Source organism: Battus philenor, unplaced genomic scaffold (assembly GCF_028537555.1).
Source record: "Battus philenor isolate CCGP_79_NKW_IND1 unplaced genomic scaffold, ilBatPhil1.0.hap1 SCAF_13, whole genome shotgun sequence".
NCBI lineage: Eukaryota > Metazoa > Arthropoda > Insecta > Lepidoptera > Papilionidae > Battus > Battus philenor.
Window position 1 is genome coordinate 13191130 of NW_027181675.1, and position 18472 is coordinate 13209601.

The 18472-nt window shown below is 34.7% G+C and overlaps 1 protein-coding gene across 1 annotated transcript in view; it reads right to left on the minus strand.

Moving 5' to 3' along the window:
• LOC137933399 (GATOR complex protein NPRL2-like) overlaps positions 1-18472 on the minus strand; it is a 50357-nt gene that overhangs the window by 21522 nt on the left and 10363 nt on the right. The window contains exon 4 of the mRNA XM_068777347.1: positions 11701-11837. Within this exon, the coding sequence (XP_068633448.1) occupies positions 11701-11837 (137 nt within the window). The remainder of the gene's footprint in view (positions 1-11700; positions 11838-18472) is intronic.

Genomic DNA, 18472 nt, shown 5'->3' on the forward strand with positions numbered 1-18472 from the left:
TGCATCTGTTCTACGCGCTATGTGACAGGTCTTTACCCATACAACTTGTCTATGGATCTCCTCTTTCTATAACCACTGCTGGACATACATCCCGTTCACCGATATCCAATAACACCGTTTGGAAAAGGCTTGCTTCTAGCCGACGATATTAACAGTACCGTCTATCTACGACTGGTAGTGTTCACTCAAAAACTTCAAGACACCAGTGTTCACCTGTTCTACGCGCTATGTGGACTGTACACTGTCCTTACGACTTTCCTTCTTTCTCTTCCTGGATTATGTAAGAGCTACATAACATCGTCTGTTACATCATTTTCATAGTTTAAAAAATCGTTAAAAATATGGGCGTTAGATCATATAGGGGGACCGGAAAGTAATGTCGTCTCTGTCGACATATTTTACAGAAAAACCGAATGATTTGTACCATTCTGGCATTAAAAATTTGTATACTAGATGGCAAAAGGTTGTTGATAACGAAGGTGAATGAATGAATGAGTGGTGAATGTAGTCGTGTGAATTGAACTAAAGAAAGCGACATTACTCCGGTCCCCCCAAATACAGGACATCCACAGCTGGACATGGACCTGCGCCATTGATTTCCTATATAATATGAATATCAATAAATGAATTTGACTCATTGGAGACATCTCTCTATATACTTTTAAAGCTCTAATGATAACACTCAATACTAAACATATAAAACATCGATTTTGTTTCACCGATATATTTTAAATTCGCAAAAAAAATCCGCAAATAAGTAGCAATTTTTTTTTTAATATGACGTCATAATTTAATAATTATTTCAAATAAAACAAATCACCTATCGTGAGTTTTAGATGTGATAAAATCTTTCCATATTAAGCCAACGCCCTATTAAAGCACTCAAGCATGAAATCGTATGTTACAAATGATAATGTTCCGAGTTACAAGGAAGTCGAATATAAATTTCTGACAGGATATTAATTTTGAATTCATAACAAATTCAATGCGAGAAGCAAAAGCATTCAATATTTGTAAAATAATATCTGTTATTTCAATATAAAACACTAACATTAGTTTTAAGTTCACATAATAACCCAAATAAAGAATTAGCTCACTTATAATATGAATACTAAATACCTAAATCTATAAATTATGTAAAACTAGTATTAAATTTTTTTTATGTCAACGTAAATCTTTTTATTTTTATTATTTATTTACACTATCCAAAAAAAAAATTTTCAAAAATCATTACATAATGATAATATGAGTAAGAAAAGTGTGAAATACTATATATTAAAATCAATTATTATTTTCCACCTATCACTGGAGATTTCATACTGGCAGAAGTTATTGGACTGTTAAATTCCAATAAAAAAATTACTATAAATATTTCAGTGAATATTTTGTACAGGATGATTCGAAATACGTGTAAATATTTCATTTGTCAGCAAAAATTCTAGTTTCTAGACTTATTTCCAATAATCTTGAATAACTAAAAAAAATACTAAAATGTTCAACATAAACGCATTGACAGATTTTATAATTAAAAAACTTGAGAAATTTCATTTGTTCCGGGTACTAAATTTACAAAAAAATAAAACTGAAATTACCAACATAAAATGTTTAATATCCCTGGAATCCGTGAGCAACGCTTACTAACGCTGTTGCTAAGCGAAGCGACCGGCGAATGAACAACAAGATAACTGTCTTCAATATCATTGAATCACTCACGTGTTATACTCTCTGCTAAACCAACACCTGTACGACTTTAAACCGACTGACATAAGGTTGAAAATCATAAAAAAACCTTACATGTTGCAGGAAGTAATTGGTTCAAGAGCATACGCGTAAAAAGCAATTGTCTAATTAAGATCTACGCCTGATAAAAATACGGTACAAATTATAAGCGACGTTTAACTATAAGAGATATGGCCGGCCAAAGTTTTAATATACGGATTAAAATTTTAAAAACTACAAAGTGATGAATATATTGCTTCAGTTATTGCAACTTCGTTTCAGCCCATAGACACCCACTGCATAGTATAGGCCGTCTCCCTCAAATATCTCTATTGGGAAATATACCTTAATCGATACGCTTGTAAGAAGGATAAGCGATCGCAATGTTATGATACTCAGAGGAAACTGCTGCCCATCCTCTGGAAACTTATGATCAATGGTAATCCGGTGTAAATAATGCAAAAAGTGTAAATACATATTCATTGTATCCCAGGAATGGAACCCACAACTTATGATCGCATGTCTCAATCCTCTACCGCTGGACCACTGCTCTGTGATATACTATAAATTAATATACGGTACACCCTATCCAAATATCAAAGTTTTTGGAAATAATTGATATATATTAAAATTAATTATCTGTCTCTGCATTTTGTACTGTCAGAAGGTATTGATCAGTCGCATTCCAAAAGAAAAAATAATATAAAACACTTTTAAATGGATGACAGGTGTAAATTGTGTTATACATTCACTCCTTTACACATGTATATTAAATAAATTTTTATGATAATATTAAATTGTTAAGATAGTAAATCATGAAATATTTTCTCTAATTTTTTTAATATAAATATTCTTGTGGAATAGTCATACAATTATCAAAGTATATTTATTTAAAAAATTTAGACATAAATCGCTAAGTGTTTCACTTGTACCACACGCTAAACTACGAATAGTAAACAGTGGCCAGTGTAACGTATTTTTTCACACTAGTCAGTTTTTATGTAACCTTTTTTTTAAAACTGTTTTTAACAAAGCGCATTGGCTTTTGACCTCATTTTTGTTACGAAAATGAAATATACTTTGGATAGATTTTAGATCTTATTTTAAGTAAACATTACAGTTGGTCGTTGACTATACGTAATTGGTTCCTGGTGTTTGAGAAAGCTGAATGTACGAATGAAGAAGGACGCAAATAAATAACCAAAAACTGTCATAGAAATGTCAATAAAGTTTAAAGATATTTATTTATCAATATGTAAACGTAAGTAATCTGAGGAACTGTATCCCCAAGGTGGGGATTGAGACTTGATATCGGATTTCCCGGAGTACAATCTGATGTTAATCCTACTTTGTGCATTAATTATATAGGATTACAAATGCTCACAAATAAGGTGGGGTTGGGGATGGACAGCAGCGTCCTCTGCGTACCACACTGCAATCACCAACCTGCCTGGCTAGCGTGGCGAATATGGTATATCCCCCCATAGATACCTTTGCGAAAGACTTATGCCTTGCAGTGGGCTTCTATGGGCTTGTTTAAAAATCCCTGCCTACAAAGTGGACAGACAACCTTATCAGGGTTGTCTTAAGACGCTGGGTTCCGCTTCCAGTCGGTACTATTAAAAAATGTGGGGGAGGCAGTTTTCAGTTGATCTCCTCTGGCTGAAATAATCATGATGATGAAACGTGAAGAAGTTAAAGAGTCATAGTAAGTACTTTTGGATGTTTTAATTACATATTTAACAATAATTTACTAAACGCGATCTATTTCCTTTTCTTGATAAATATTTCTAGAACATTCTATTGTTTTCTCATTCGTTCTACGTACTTCTAGATACATGTTCTCCATCGAAATTACATTACTAGGTTATTGTCAAATATTTGTATATGCGTAAAAGCTTTCCATTTTTTAATCGACAGAGTCTAGAAGTCTGGAGCTTTCTCTTGCACAATTTCAATTTGTTAACTTTTTTGGACCGGATTGCACTGCTGAATAAATGGCATTTGCATTATCGAGGGTTTGAAGCGCGTAGAGGGCACCTAACTTAATCCTCTTTTAAAGTATCGTAGCTTGAGGGCTCCTGGAAGAATCTAAGATTGATAGGCTGCAATATATTTAGATCGCTTTGGCGGACGCTCCAAGTGACTAGGTGCAAGGGCTCCCCCTAGACGACCTCGGGTGAGCTATCACTCGTCGATAAGACCCGTTTAGCATTCCGACACAAAGGCGTCCGACTGAACGTGTTTTTAAGTGTTACTCAATCGATTCTCGAATTTATTTTAACATGCTAAGAGCCGCGTCAGTCACTGGTGACTGACACCGACATTTCCGTTTATGCCGCGTCAGTCGCCGGTGACTGACAGCATACAATATGATAAAGATAAAAATTGAACATTTTACAGAAAACGATGGATGGATTTTATTGAAACAAGGTAAACATTAATATGATTGTCTGTCGCAAGTGCAGGTTATGTCTGCAGATTGTGTGGTTTTTAACTGGTTGCAATGCTGCTAGTTGGAACTTCGGCTTCCTTGCAAATTGTTAAGTAAATCACCATTTTTTTTTTTCAAAATTTCAACAACCAGTACCCTATACCATTTCAGAGACCTTATCGTGTTTAACTACAGTTTCGGATATTTTTATTTCGTATATCCGATTATTTCAGATACGGCTAGTACGTTAACGTCACTGGTGCTAATTAAGTAATTAGCGCGAACAGAGACCGGCCGCTGGGCTGGCGCCAGCGCGTATCTGAAGGTGATTGAACCGTGACATTTGTTTTGTTCCAACACGAGTTTATTAGCAAAACAACATCCCTATACATTCTATATCAGGTAAAGAGTCTAAATTTGTCAGTTCAGCATTCTATACAGGATGATTGATTATAGATATAAAAGCTTTAAACTGATCAATGTACTATATCAATCAACAGAAAGCTTTGAAACCTTCTACACCAGAGTTCCCCAAAATTTATTTGTGTCGTAGACCCCTTGCCATATTTTTCCGTGTTAGGTAGACCCCCTACTTACCTGATATTGATTTCCTGTAAATTTCTAACTGTAGTGAAGTTTAGTGTTAAAAACTTAAAGTAAAAACACATGTTAATTTATACATTTATTAAGTGGAATAAATGAAGGATAGATAGTAAGCAAAAACTATTTTATTATGTAGTACCCCGAATTTTTAGAACAAATTTTCTTAGTATATTATTTCTGAAATCGTCCATTTTTGAATAGCTATACATAAACCACTTTAAAACTTTTACAATTATAACCAATCATCCTGTATATCAGGAAGGGGATAGAAAAGATAATACAAAACATGTCACGCTTCCTCTAAATAGAAATAAATTTATATAGCGCGCTTTCAATCACACCTTTATAAGCATGTGAAAGAGATAGACAATAATAGGCTGATCTCAACGATTGTAAAGATGCCTTTACATTGCTTCTTTTTAAAATGCGAAAAATAACTACAGCGCCCTATATGAATAGGTTTTTAAGGAATACGAAGTCCTAAATGAACAACAGCGTGTTCACCTTCACCTTGAAATATGGCACGTGTACTTCATGTTTCGATGTAAACAAAAAAAAACATACGAAATCAATGGCAAGCAAACAAACACGAGGCCAGCGAACACAGGCAAAATGTCGTAACTAAAAATACGTAATAGCACTCAATACAACTCTAATGCAAGATGATCTAAGAAAACATATCTCACACCGTAACATTGGGAAATAAAAACTGAACGTAAAACTGGCATTCGAAATTAATATAGTAATCATTTAAAACATAATTCATGCTTTCAAGTTCAAAACTATACGGTTCTACATTTATTTCTCCTCGTCCTCCAGTCTCAAGGTCTATGATCAGCATTGCTCTACGAAATAATTCTATGAGATTTGTAAACGACCAAAAGTAGCCGATATAACCCAGCTGTCTGGCAAGTTGAAGTACCAATGGGTAGACCACAGCGCGCAGAATGTATGACTACTGGACTTTGAAGTTCTGGATTGGATACCACAGACGGAAAAGCCCAGAGTTGGGTATCCGACCAGGTGTACAGATGATAAAGACGTTTCCAATCCATCCTATTAAAAATCTATTGGGAAAGGCATATGTGCAATAGACGGGCTACGACTTAAATTATAAAATGGATTTTACACTCGAAACTCTTTCTAAACTATTTTTATGAACAAAAATAATATCAGAAAGCACGCAGCATCACGACTTATTTTATTATTAAGTGTATACGAACTAGGGACATGTTTAAATCACATTTTTTCATAGCTTTTTTTTTAATTAAATGATCACTGATGCCACAATCAAAAATTAAGAAAGGGACCAATATATAGCTACTTTCGCAATGCAGCAGTAGTCGTGCAATGAAATACACCGCCCGTCAGCCCGCTGATAAATGCGTGCGGTAAACAATGCGAAAGTCAACTACCACCGTTAATCTACTCTACACGTGTTTCAACCCTCCACGGGGTATCCTCAGGAGATGTTATACCGACCAGTGCCAAACACCGAGTGCTTGTGGGCGGCGGGCGGGCGGTGCAATTCATTGCACAACTACTGCTGCATAGCGGAAGTAGCTATATATTAGTCCCTTTCTTAGTTAGGATGGACTTCCGCGAGGTAGCGCCTGAATCTATTACAGTCACAAATGCCATTTGATTTGCAGTCTCCGCGGGTACGAAGGAACTTTAGTTGCAACGTTCTAAATCATCTACCTGGCTGAATTTTGTCCCAATCTCTTGTATCCCTTTGGAATAAACTACCATGGTATCTTTGTATTAATTATAAGATTTGTATAATCTATTTATTTACGTATTTTAATTTAGTATTTTCTAACATAATTCAAAATTGTTACTTTAAAGGAGTGAATGTACAGCTGATTTGCTGAGGAAACTAAAGTATAAAGTTATCAATCAGTCTGAAATGTATTACATTTTTTATATGGAAATACGATAGGACTATTACTTCTGGCAGTAAAAAATCTGCAGAAACAGATAATAAACAATAATTAATTTTGATATATAGTCTGTGTCTCCGAGTTTTTAAAAGATTTATTCTTAGTTTATTATCATTTTTTATTATTCATTAGTTTATATATTATTTCTGATGCCATTGATTTTTGGATAGTTATACTTTAACCATTTTAAGACTTTTATAATAACTAATCATCCTGTATATCAGGAAGAGACTAGAAAAGATACGAAACATGTATGTACTATAACAATCAGTTTTCTAGAAGATATTTTTATTTAACCCTTAATAGCCTGATTTACGAAAGTGATTTTTTTTTAATATTACTGTGTTTGCTTGAAGGTCTAGATGAAGGGAAAAATAGATTTTTTTTTAATTTCCTAGGAAAGAATATTATACAACAGTAAAATACGTACAGCCAACCAATAAAAAAAATAATAGTAATGTGAACATTCAATTTAAAAGATTGGTATCAAAATTGAAACTCTAGGCTATTAAGGGTTAAGATTATACTCTTGTATTTTATAAATGTTTTTGCTTAAATCAATCAGTGTACAGACTAAGATCAACGAAGCAGTTAGAAAATAGAATTGAAGCAGATAAACAAATTGTTTTGCATTTGATAGAATGAACGTAAATAGACGCGGGCATAGTATGTGACGTTGGTGAAAACACGTTTCAGCTTCGTGACTGAAAATGAAAAACTAAATGTTCACGCGCGGAAAGCGGAGATAGTTTCGCCACGTCCGTTTAACATACAATTAAAATGTAATAGATACATTCGATTCACGTGTGTATGTATTAATTAAATTAAAATATAAATAAATAGTCATTTAAAGTATAATTATTACCTATTAACTTTGTAATTAGATTAAAAACATTCACAACTAAATATATACGTATCATGTATACAAAAGAACAATATATGCTTGTTGTGTATGTTGATCTGATATTTATTTAATGGAATCAGGCGTTACCTTTCGGAAGTCCATCCTAGGTAAGAAAAGGACCAATATTTAGCTACTTCCGCACATGCAGTGGTAGTCGTGCAACAAATGCACCGCCCGCCAGCCCGCTGATAAATGAGTATGCGATAGTGACTGATCTAGTAGACTAATCGGTGTAACATAACTCCTGAAGATGCCCCGTGGAGGGGTGAAACACGTGTTGAGTGTGTAACGGTGGCGGTTGTGTAGTTCGCATTGTTTCCCGCATGCGCATTTATCAACGGGCTGGCGGGCGGTGCATTTGTTGCACGACTACCACTACATGTGCGGAAGTGGCTAAATATTGGTCCTTTTTTTACTTAGGATGGACTTCCGCAAGGTAACGCCTGATTCCATTAACTATTATTTACCATCTGTCCGTGGAGACTTTGTACCGCCAGAAGTTAAAAAAATGTAACGTATTTCATTTAATGAGCGATACACCTGCCCAAAAATCAAAAATAACATAATGATAATAAAAAAAGAAAAAGCATTATTAAAACTCGGAGTACTAAATATTAAAATTAACTATTGTTTAATATCTGTCCCTGCACACTATGGAATGTCGGAGGTTATTGACCTTTCGGATACTAAAAAATATACTAATGTAACATATTTCAGAGTGATAACTTTATACCATGGTTGCACAGACTTATTAAGACTAGGGGCCACTCAGGCAAACCATGAACTGATGGCGGGCCGGCCGCCAGAAGTATAGGTAATTAAAGACAATAAAGAATTGATAATAATTAGAATTCTATAATTATCGAATGTATGAGAATATTATTTTTACTGTCGGCGAGCCACCAGTATTTGACCGCGGTCTGTGCATCCATGCTTTATACAGAGCGATTAGAAATAGGTGTAAAAACAAATGACAAATTCATTCACTTATGCGTTTCACACCTATAACCAATAATCCAGTACTTCCTTGCGGCAATCACGATATTGCATAAACATTTTTTTTCACAACTGTACAAGTTTCTTATCAAATAATTACACGCAAAATGTTGTCATATCCTACCAATTCTAATTACGATCCGACTCATACACCGCAGTGAAATAATAACAATTAACGGCTTCATGATACATGTGTATTTATATCGCGACTGTACACAAGCGGAGCCATATAACTTGCGTTTTATTGTAACAAGTGTTCTTCTAGCAATGTCGCCTTGTTACTATTTGCGAAACTGAAATCTAAATAATTCGCCACTCGGTGCGCTGTAGCAGAGACAAAAGAAATACCAGATGTTATTTATTTATTGTCACGGGCTGTACAGGACGTTCACACGTTGGCTTCAAAAATAATAGAAAAATTGGGTCATCAATTTCATATAAATATACTTATTTACGAGTCGACTTTGAGGTAAAATTATATTTATAATCCAATATACAGGTCCATAGTTAAAAGCCTTAAAGGAGCGAATTGCCATCGGCTGTCAAGTATACATTACAGGTAAAACCATCGATTTTTGGATACAGTGTTTCATCAGAAATATAAAATAACGTTATAGTAATATAGTAAGAACGGTTATTGATTTAATGAGTGGATGTATAAGCTATAAAGTTTTTATATTTATTTCAAACCAGCCTGTATAAAGTTAACACTGCGAAATATATCACATTGTTTTACGTACATTCTGGCAGTGCAAATTCTGCCTCTCTGATAGTTAACAATAATTATTTTTAATATGTAGTAATACGAACTTTGAAGTATTTTTTTAAACCATTGACTTTTAGATAATCTGTGTCATACATTAATGAAAAACAATTGAACTATATTTTCAATCTTTTTAAACTTTTATACCTATTTCCAATAAGCATGTATGTTATAGATACACTATTTTTACTGACGTATTTTTTTTATTGATAATTTTCTTGGACCTTTGCACGAAGAAAAAATACATTTACAAAATATTTACGTAATTATAATAACAAACATATAGACGACTAAATAAAATATTTTCATACATACAGGTATTTTATATACTCTGTATTTGAAGTAATCTCTGTCTCGAAGTTGGATTTACCAAATTGGACGAAAGGCAAAAAATTGCTCGTCCGAATTGGCATAGGGTGGAACATATCACTCATGCAATTGATTTCAATAGAGATCTAGATGTTCCCGAGTGGCGTCAACAAGCCAGTAAACATGGCTTGAGTAAGCCCCTTAATAGGGTCCACCTAGAACGTCCAGCTTGGAAAGTCCAACTCGTTCAGCTTGGCATCTTCTACTTCAAAAAAGAGATCACCAGCTGAATCCAACTCAGATGGAGGAAATAATTAAAAAAGTGATACAAAAAAATAAAAATTAAAGAAAATAAGAAAAATTTTAAATAGGCAATAAGAAAAATGTGATAAAATGTAACTCAAAATGTGATACAAGATGTGATAAAAATGTAAACGAAAAGAAATAAAGATAAAATGTAACATGTAATGAGGGAGGAATGAAAGGTCACAGAGTAAAAGGGAAAGATAGCAGAAATGTGGCATGAAAGAATATGTGAAGAACGAAAGGAGAGAATGGAAATAATAAATAATTATGTGAAAAAATAAATTGCCCGTAAAGTCCCTGTCCCACCAAAGATAGGGGTACGAGACGCCCCCAATAGCGGGGGCCATAAAAAACAATAAAAAAAACTCAGATGGAGAGCATTTGGGAAGCTCAGACATATCTCCTCGTCCAAAATACCGCAAAGTCTAAAGTCGACGGTCTTTGATCAGTGTGTATTGCAGATTACTTAAGAATCCGAAACGTGGTCGCTTACGACGGGCCTTATAAAAGAGACTTGGAGTTTCGCTGCGAGATCGTATTAAAAATAAAGAAACCAAAAGACCCTAGGTCACCGACGAAGCTCGGAGAATTTTTAAGCCTGAAGTAGCAGTGGGAGTGGTACATCACCCATGCAACTGATGACGGTTGAGACAGAAAAGTGACGACGACAAACCGGTAGACACGGTCACAGCCTTCCACTAGGTGGACTGACGATAGTGTGAAGGTAAAGCAACTGGATGTCAGTCCAAGATTAGGTGATCGTAACGATTTTTAGGTTGGAATTATTGCCTTGCAACGGGCGTCTATCGACTGATATAATGATGATATCTTATATATTTCAAAATTTATTCAGTTTATTACGAAATAAAAAATAATACGTTTTCATAGCATAAGTAGCCTCTTAGCAAACACAGATTTCATATAAGTATATCGATTTTCTTAATCGATTAATTTTTTTATATTTTACGGCCGATTCAGACGAATAGAGACACGCACTATACACGTGAAAAATATGAAAAGATAATTAATGAATCTAAATATCTATTGACGATATGTTATCTATCTCATTACTTTACTGAAAATACGTTTTCATACGAGGGACGAGCTATTTTCGGTATGAGCCAATATATATATATATATATATGATACTTTGTATTGACCAATTTTCGATACACGACTTTCATAGCTGCCCAAGTAGCATTTGCTAATACTGCGACTGGACGCAAAGGGCGCCTACCAGAGACCTCTTTTCAGTAAAAATCGGAACTCCCTCGGGCTGCCATGTATTATTATTTCACAGGATTGGTAGCGACTAGTTTAACTTGAAAATTCTATGCACATACAAAGATAGGTTAAAATAAAAGTGTTTTCATTTGTATTCAGATAATATATTACTCTTAAAACAATAAAAATGTCTTGAGTTGTTTTAAGTTTGAAATAAGAATTTGTGTTAATTAATTAAGGTCAATTTTTTGACTTCGAGACCAACAAAATCAGTTGACCCTTGAAAAACCTATTTCGACCTCTTAAGGTCTTTAATATCTAGTCTAGACGTTTTTGGAATCTGATCTATTTCTAACAAACTGTAATTAACGTACATTCTTCACACTATTGATGAACGAAAAAAATCCGATATCTAATAATAATGAATTTTATAGCATAATAGTGTATTTAGTTAAATCTTAATTTTAACTACCTGTAGTCTTAAATAACGTTAGCTCACCTGGTTTGTAGTCAAGTCCCACTGATCGGCCACGAAGGACTGCCTGCTGTAGAGGAACACGGGGACCTGGTGATCCTTCACCGGCATGGGGTCGCTGTTGACCCTCACGACCGTCAGGTGAGTGGTGGTCGTGCCAACTGCCAAGCAAGAATGACATTACTTTAAAAGTTGTTATTGAAGCTATAGTTATGTCCTATGATTTATTCTTGCGACATTCACAGTCGATTAACAACCAATGGAAATAATTATCCTCGGCTAGAATAACAAGATCTGAAGAAGAATGAGAGTAACGTAGCCCAGCTGAACGGCAAGCAGAAGTAGCAGTGGGCAGACCACAACGCGCAGGACGATTGGCCGCTGGGACCATAAGGTTTTGGAGCGGAGACCAAGGACCTTCAATCGCAACGTACGTCGTCTACCTACGGTGAACAGACAATTTTCTTCACCGTTGGATTCACCTATTGGGAATCTATGGAAGAGGTCCATGTCAAGCAATGAAAAACGACTGAAGTGATAACGATAACATAATCTTAAATAAGTAAATACTAATGATAAGTTAGTTTTTTTAATATCTCCAATTTTTGGACACTTCTCGTGCTCCCATACCATGTGTAAGCAAGGACATTATTAACTACATATTTTCACAAAATTTTGTTTCCTCATTAAGATTTTTCATTCATTCTCCCGCTGTCCTTTTGATTTTATCCCATTCCTTTGCGTAACTTGTTACCTTTCATACATCACCTCTCATCCTTCGCGTAACAATTCTAAATTTTCGATTTTTATTTTTATTTTGCAATTTTTATATTTACTAAAATTCATATAACTTTATGTTAATTATTTTTTTATCCTTTACTATTACACGTTTCCATATAACAATTTTTATTTGGGTATTTAAGTTTGTTCAACATATCTATTTCTCTTCTTACGTCGACTTACGTTTTATACCTTTTTATTATTGTTCCGATTATGCTCCAACAGTACTCTAGAAAGATAAGTTAGATTTTTTCATTACTTTTTATAGCCCCGTTTTTGCAGCCTCTCGTCTCAACTTCTATCATGGGTGGACAAAGTCTTTATTTAAAAACATAATATTAAAATAATTTCAATACTAGATAAGTTAATTACACCGACAATTACTTAGTTATTTTTACTAGAATAGCAAAACGATGATTGCCGGGTCAGCTAGTATAAATATATTTCATTAAAGATACTGCTTATTGCACAAGACAGTTCGTCTTGCACACAACTTGCACGTGTGACAGCGCCTTATAAAGTCGTTGTGAAGATGCCTTTATGTTCTTATATAATTATTAGCAAAATCTCCACCGCGCAATTTATACATTCAATTAGTATGCACCGGAGCTATTCTCGTCAGCGAAGATAACTTGACACCGGGATATCAGTGCTATAGATAATTTTATTTCATTCGTTAGCGCTTAAATATCTATCGACTAGTGATGGGCAACAAATAATTGTTCTCGTATCGATAAAAAAAAATATTATATTTCAAAGTTGTTTCACGATATCTTGGACCTTCCTTTACTTCGTCTTCAAGTTCATTTATTTATTTACTTTATTGGAGATAAACAGTAACAAAAGGCAGTAATAAAGTACAAACTTAGAAGCTTAGAAATATAAAATTAGTTACAATTGTTACCTTATAACTATCTTACTGAGAACATTTAATGATTTATAGTCTAACAATGGCAAAACAAGTACAAACATTACTAAACAGAGATCAAAGATTATGGTTTATATATTTATATTATGGTTTAAATATATAGGTGTATTAATTAATACAATTTTAATAGCATTCAAGAGTTGTTAATAGACCGAAATATTTGGAACTTTGTTGACACATTTGCACGATTGAGGTTATAATGTACACATAAAAAATTATTAAATTTCATTTTAAAAGCGCAAATATCGATTTTCTTGTCGGTTCTACTCAGCTGTTTAACATTCCGAGACGACGGTAGCTTACTACTTATAAGATATTTTTGAAAGATTTAAAAGTGCGTGTAAAATGCCGCTTACTTAAACACATTTTAGATTTAAATATGAAATGGACGAATTCCTTTGTAATTAGGTGTATTAGACGAGTAAAAGTTAGGTTATTTTTAATTAGGTTCCAATATAAATTTTTAAATACATACGAGGGTGGATTGAAAAGTACTCGGCCTAACCAAGAAAATAAACACATACTAAATCAGTTATATTTTTATTTTTCTACATAATCACCATCAAGTTCAATACACTTTTGCCACCTCCCCTTCCAAGCATTTAGACCGTTGAAAAAAAATGATTCTTCCTTAGAGTCAAAATATGCGTCTACTGCTTTGACCTCGTCGTTTGTCGAAAATCTTTGATCTCCCAAGTGCTTTTTTAGGTTAGGGAACAGAAAGAAGTCTGATGGTGCCAGATCAGGTGAATATGGCGGATGCGGTTACAGTTCAAAGCCACAGTTGTGAATTTCAGCCATTGACTGTACTGACGTGTGAACACGGGCGTTATCTTGATGAAACAGGACTTTTATTCTGAGCATTCCTCGACGTTTTTCTTTAATTTCCTCTTGTAAACGACGTAGTAAGGTGCAGTAGTAATCAGAATTTATAGTCTGACCCCTTTCAAGATAATCAATCATAATCACACCTTTCGAGTCCCAGAATACTGAAGCCATCACCTTATTTGCCGACAAAATCGACTTAGCCTTTTTAGGGGGTGGTGAACCAGGTCTTCTCCACTGTTTTGATTGTTGTTTTGTTTCCGGTGTATAGTAATGAACCCATGTTTCGTCCATAGTAACAAAACGATTCAAAAAATCATCTGCGTCGGCTTCAAATAACTCCAAACAGTCGCGCGAAATAGTCAATCGCGTCCTTTTTTGTTCAACTGAAAGCAGTCGCGGAACCCACCTCGCAGACACCTTGTGGAAACCCAACTCGTTGACAATGATGTTTTGAGTTCGTTCATAAGAGATGCCTATAACCTCTGCTATCTCTCTAATTTTTAATCTGCGGTCTCCCATTATTAAATCAAGTACTTTTTTAAATATTTTCGTCAGTAGTTGACGTCGAAGGCCTTCCAGAGCGGGGTTCATCTTTCACACTCTCTCTACCACGCTTAAATTCTGCTATCCATTTTTTGACGGATGAATATGACAGAGCACAATCGCCTAATGTACTGACCATGTCATCATGGATGGCTTTTGATGATAGCCCCTTCTTATGGAGGTACTTAATGACGGCACGCTGCTCGATTTGCTCCATTCGCGGAAAATATGTCCGATTACTTTGTTAATAAATTTATAAAATCACAACTAATTATCGCACACGTTTCGAACTTCACACAATGAACTAGTCTGAACTGAACTAAATAATGTGCGTATATTTAATTTTTAGAATTGAATGGATCTGTGTTAGGCCGAGTACTTTTCAATCCACCCACGTATATACACTTCATTACCCCCGACACAAAATGAGTACAATGTCGCTTGGTTGCAGAAACCGGACCGCAGAAATTTGACAAGACACTATTGCCAAATCATATCGCTCTGACTTTATTATTCTTGATACTTGTTTCAAATGTCAACTTTACAATTTCTCCTAAGCCTGATAGAAGAACAACACCATACTAGCCCTGTGGATTATCTTAAATACCGCTTATTGAAGTTCAGAATGGTTGCCTTATACTTTATAAAAGTATCGAAATTTTTAAATAATGTATGATTCAATTTAATTATATTTTATCGATAAATAATTTCCATATCAAAGCACATCACTAATGGGGCTAGGCATGTTGGCAGCGTGTGTTGCGCAACGTGCACGTTTCCGAACGTCCCTCGCACAACAAGTGATAAAGCGGGTATTAAATTTAACGCACTTACACAATGACAGCATAATAATATATATTTAAATAAGCGCAATCTGTGACTTTATTATTACCAGTGATCGGAATATTCCCTACCATAACCATAATAACATATACGATATCTAATATATAAAATTCTCGTGTCACGGTGTTCGAACTTGAACTCCTCTGAAACGGCTCGACTGATTTTTACCAAATTTTATATGCGTATTCAGTAGGTATGAGAATCGGCTACTATCTATTTTCCATACTCCTAAGTGATAAGGGTGGTCCACCTCTAATTTTTTTTAAACAAATTTTTTGGTTTTTATTTTATTATGATATAGCATACCCAAATACATACAACCCTAAATTTTCACCCCTCTACGATTAACCCTTATTTTTTATTTGTTAATTAAAAACTTAAATTTTTTTTGCAAAACAACGTTTGCGGGATCAGCTAGTATTAATATATTAGGAGGACCGGAAAGTAATGTCATTTATATATAAATATAAAGTAATATCATATATTTCTGTCGATATATTTTACAGAAAAACCGATCGATTTTGACCGCTCCGGCATTGTATATATGGCAAAAGGTTGGTAACTGAGGTGAATATATTGTTGGTTAGAAATAAAAACTTGTTAAAAGTGCAGTCGTGTGAATTTAACTTAAGAAAGTTACATTACTTTCCGGTCCCTCTAATAGATATCCATCCGGGAAACAATTACACACACATGAAGTTATGAAGACTTGATCGCTATTGTTCATACAGGTTTGACCCATAAATCAACGTCAAACCGAAATTGAATCATAGAGCAAGTAGTGACTTACTAGTAGTAACTTGAAATGATAGTAAATATTTACTTTCCTATTCTTTATCATTTCCTTGTTAACAGATAACGAAATACATGAGCAATGTTCTGTTCTGCAGAATACGCTGGATTATTGATCCCTGTTTGGTAATATTTTTGTTCTGTTTTATTATTGTTTGACTTTGATTCATTAAATGTTCTTAGTGAGATAGTTTTAAGGTAACAATTGTAACTAATTTTATATTTCTATGTTTGTAATTTCTTACAGCCTTTTGTTATTGTTCATCTCCAACAAAATAAATAAATAAATCGAACAAAACAAAATATCGGAAGTCTCACTCATCACCCTCGCTTCTGGATCTCTTAACTCCAATGTAATTAAAACTTGTAGGGGCATAATTACGGCATCGTCAGGGACGCAACATAGTGGGATTCTTCCCAGGACCCGTAATTCTTGAGGTATAACACGAGTCCGAATAAGAAGTGTGTATATTCATTCGATTGTTTCGAAGTTAATGCTGCTAGGCCTTTTTTTTTCTTAATGGCCCCCGCTATTGGGGGCCTCTCGTACCCCCTATCTTTTGTGGGACAGGGACTTTACGGGCAAATTTAATTATTCACATATTTTTTTATTATTTACTTTCTCTTCTTTCATACTTCACATTGTCTTTCGATCTATTCTTTCATGCCACAATTCTGCTGTCTTTCCCTTTTGCTTTGTATCACCTTTCATTCATTCCTCTTTTCTTTTTACATTTTCATAGTTACAGTGTTATTTTATATCACATTTTTATTACTTAAATTCTTTAATTATTTTATATCACAGTATTAAATCACAGTATTTTATATCACAGCCCTTGGGCTTTTACAGCTTCATCGGATATAAGTTCACGGAGAAGAAGGGTCCGTGAACTGTACTAAAAACTAAAGCATTATGTTTCGGAACCTACATTTGACACTCCCATGGAGGTTCAGGCAGCTAAGACGAGGATTACCGGATCAAGTTAAACTTGTCACAGCATAGATTTAGCTGCTTTTGATTCTATACGCCTCAACTTGTGAATAATTTATTTGCCTTCAGATTACTTCAATGTTAATTAAATATATAATTTTATATTATATTTCGCAGTAGTAGAATAGCAGTGGAGGACCAGAACTTACCATCGTAAGTCGCAGTCGCAATGTTATATAACTCACACTGTACGCATTTATATAGGATTGCCACCACTTAAAAACAAGTTCTCAGAGAATGTGCAGAAACGTGCTATGCCAAGCGTGACAATAATGATATATCCCCCATAAATATTCTTAGGGGAGACCTATGTCTTGCAGAGGGCCTTGTATTGGCTGAAACTATAACGGCGAAGACGACAATGTTATTCTAAAAACATTTGTAGCCCCGTTGAGCGTGTTTCAGCAGATCTTCTCAGATTTATAGCATTTATCATCCAAATGAAGGTTATTTAGATGATAAGAGATATAATTAATGCTAAGTAAGAAAAGGACTAGTATTTAGCCACTTCCGCACATGTAGTGGTAGTCGTGCAACAAAATGCTCCGCCCGCCAGCCCGCTGATTCAAGCCTGTGTTTGGCACTAATCGGTGTAACATAACTCCTGAAGATGCCCCGTGGAGGGGTGAAACACGTGTTGAGTGATTTGGCGGTGGCAGTTGTGTGATTCGCATTGTTTGCCGCATACGCATTTATCAGCAGGCGGGTTATTAGGATGGACTTCCGCAAGGTAACGCCTGATTCCATTAAATAATCATTGCTGTTTTGAATAAAAAAATATAGAATTTTAACTGATGATCAGTCATCAGTGCAGGTAGACGTGATGTGGGTAGGAGGACCTCATTGGAGGAACCAAGCGATCTTTGGATGAGCCATTTACCTTGCAGTAATCGTATATGGACTAACATGACGACGGTGATGAATAATAAGCCGTGCCTCACCACAAGGCCACTGACCTTAGCAACAGTCGAGTTTACTCATTAACAATATGCATGTCGCAGACAATATAATTACATTGTATCAATCGTGTTTTATATAAATAAATACGTGTCTGTATGTGTGCGTAGAGTCAAATACCCCGTTGGGTCATG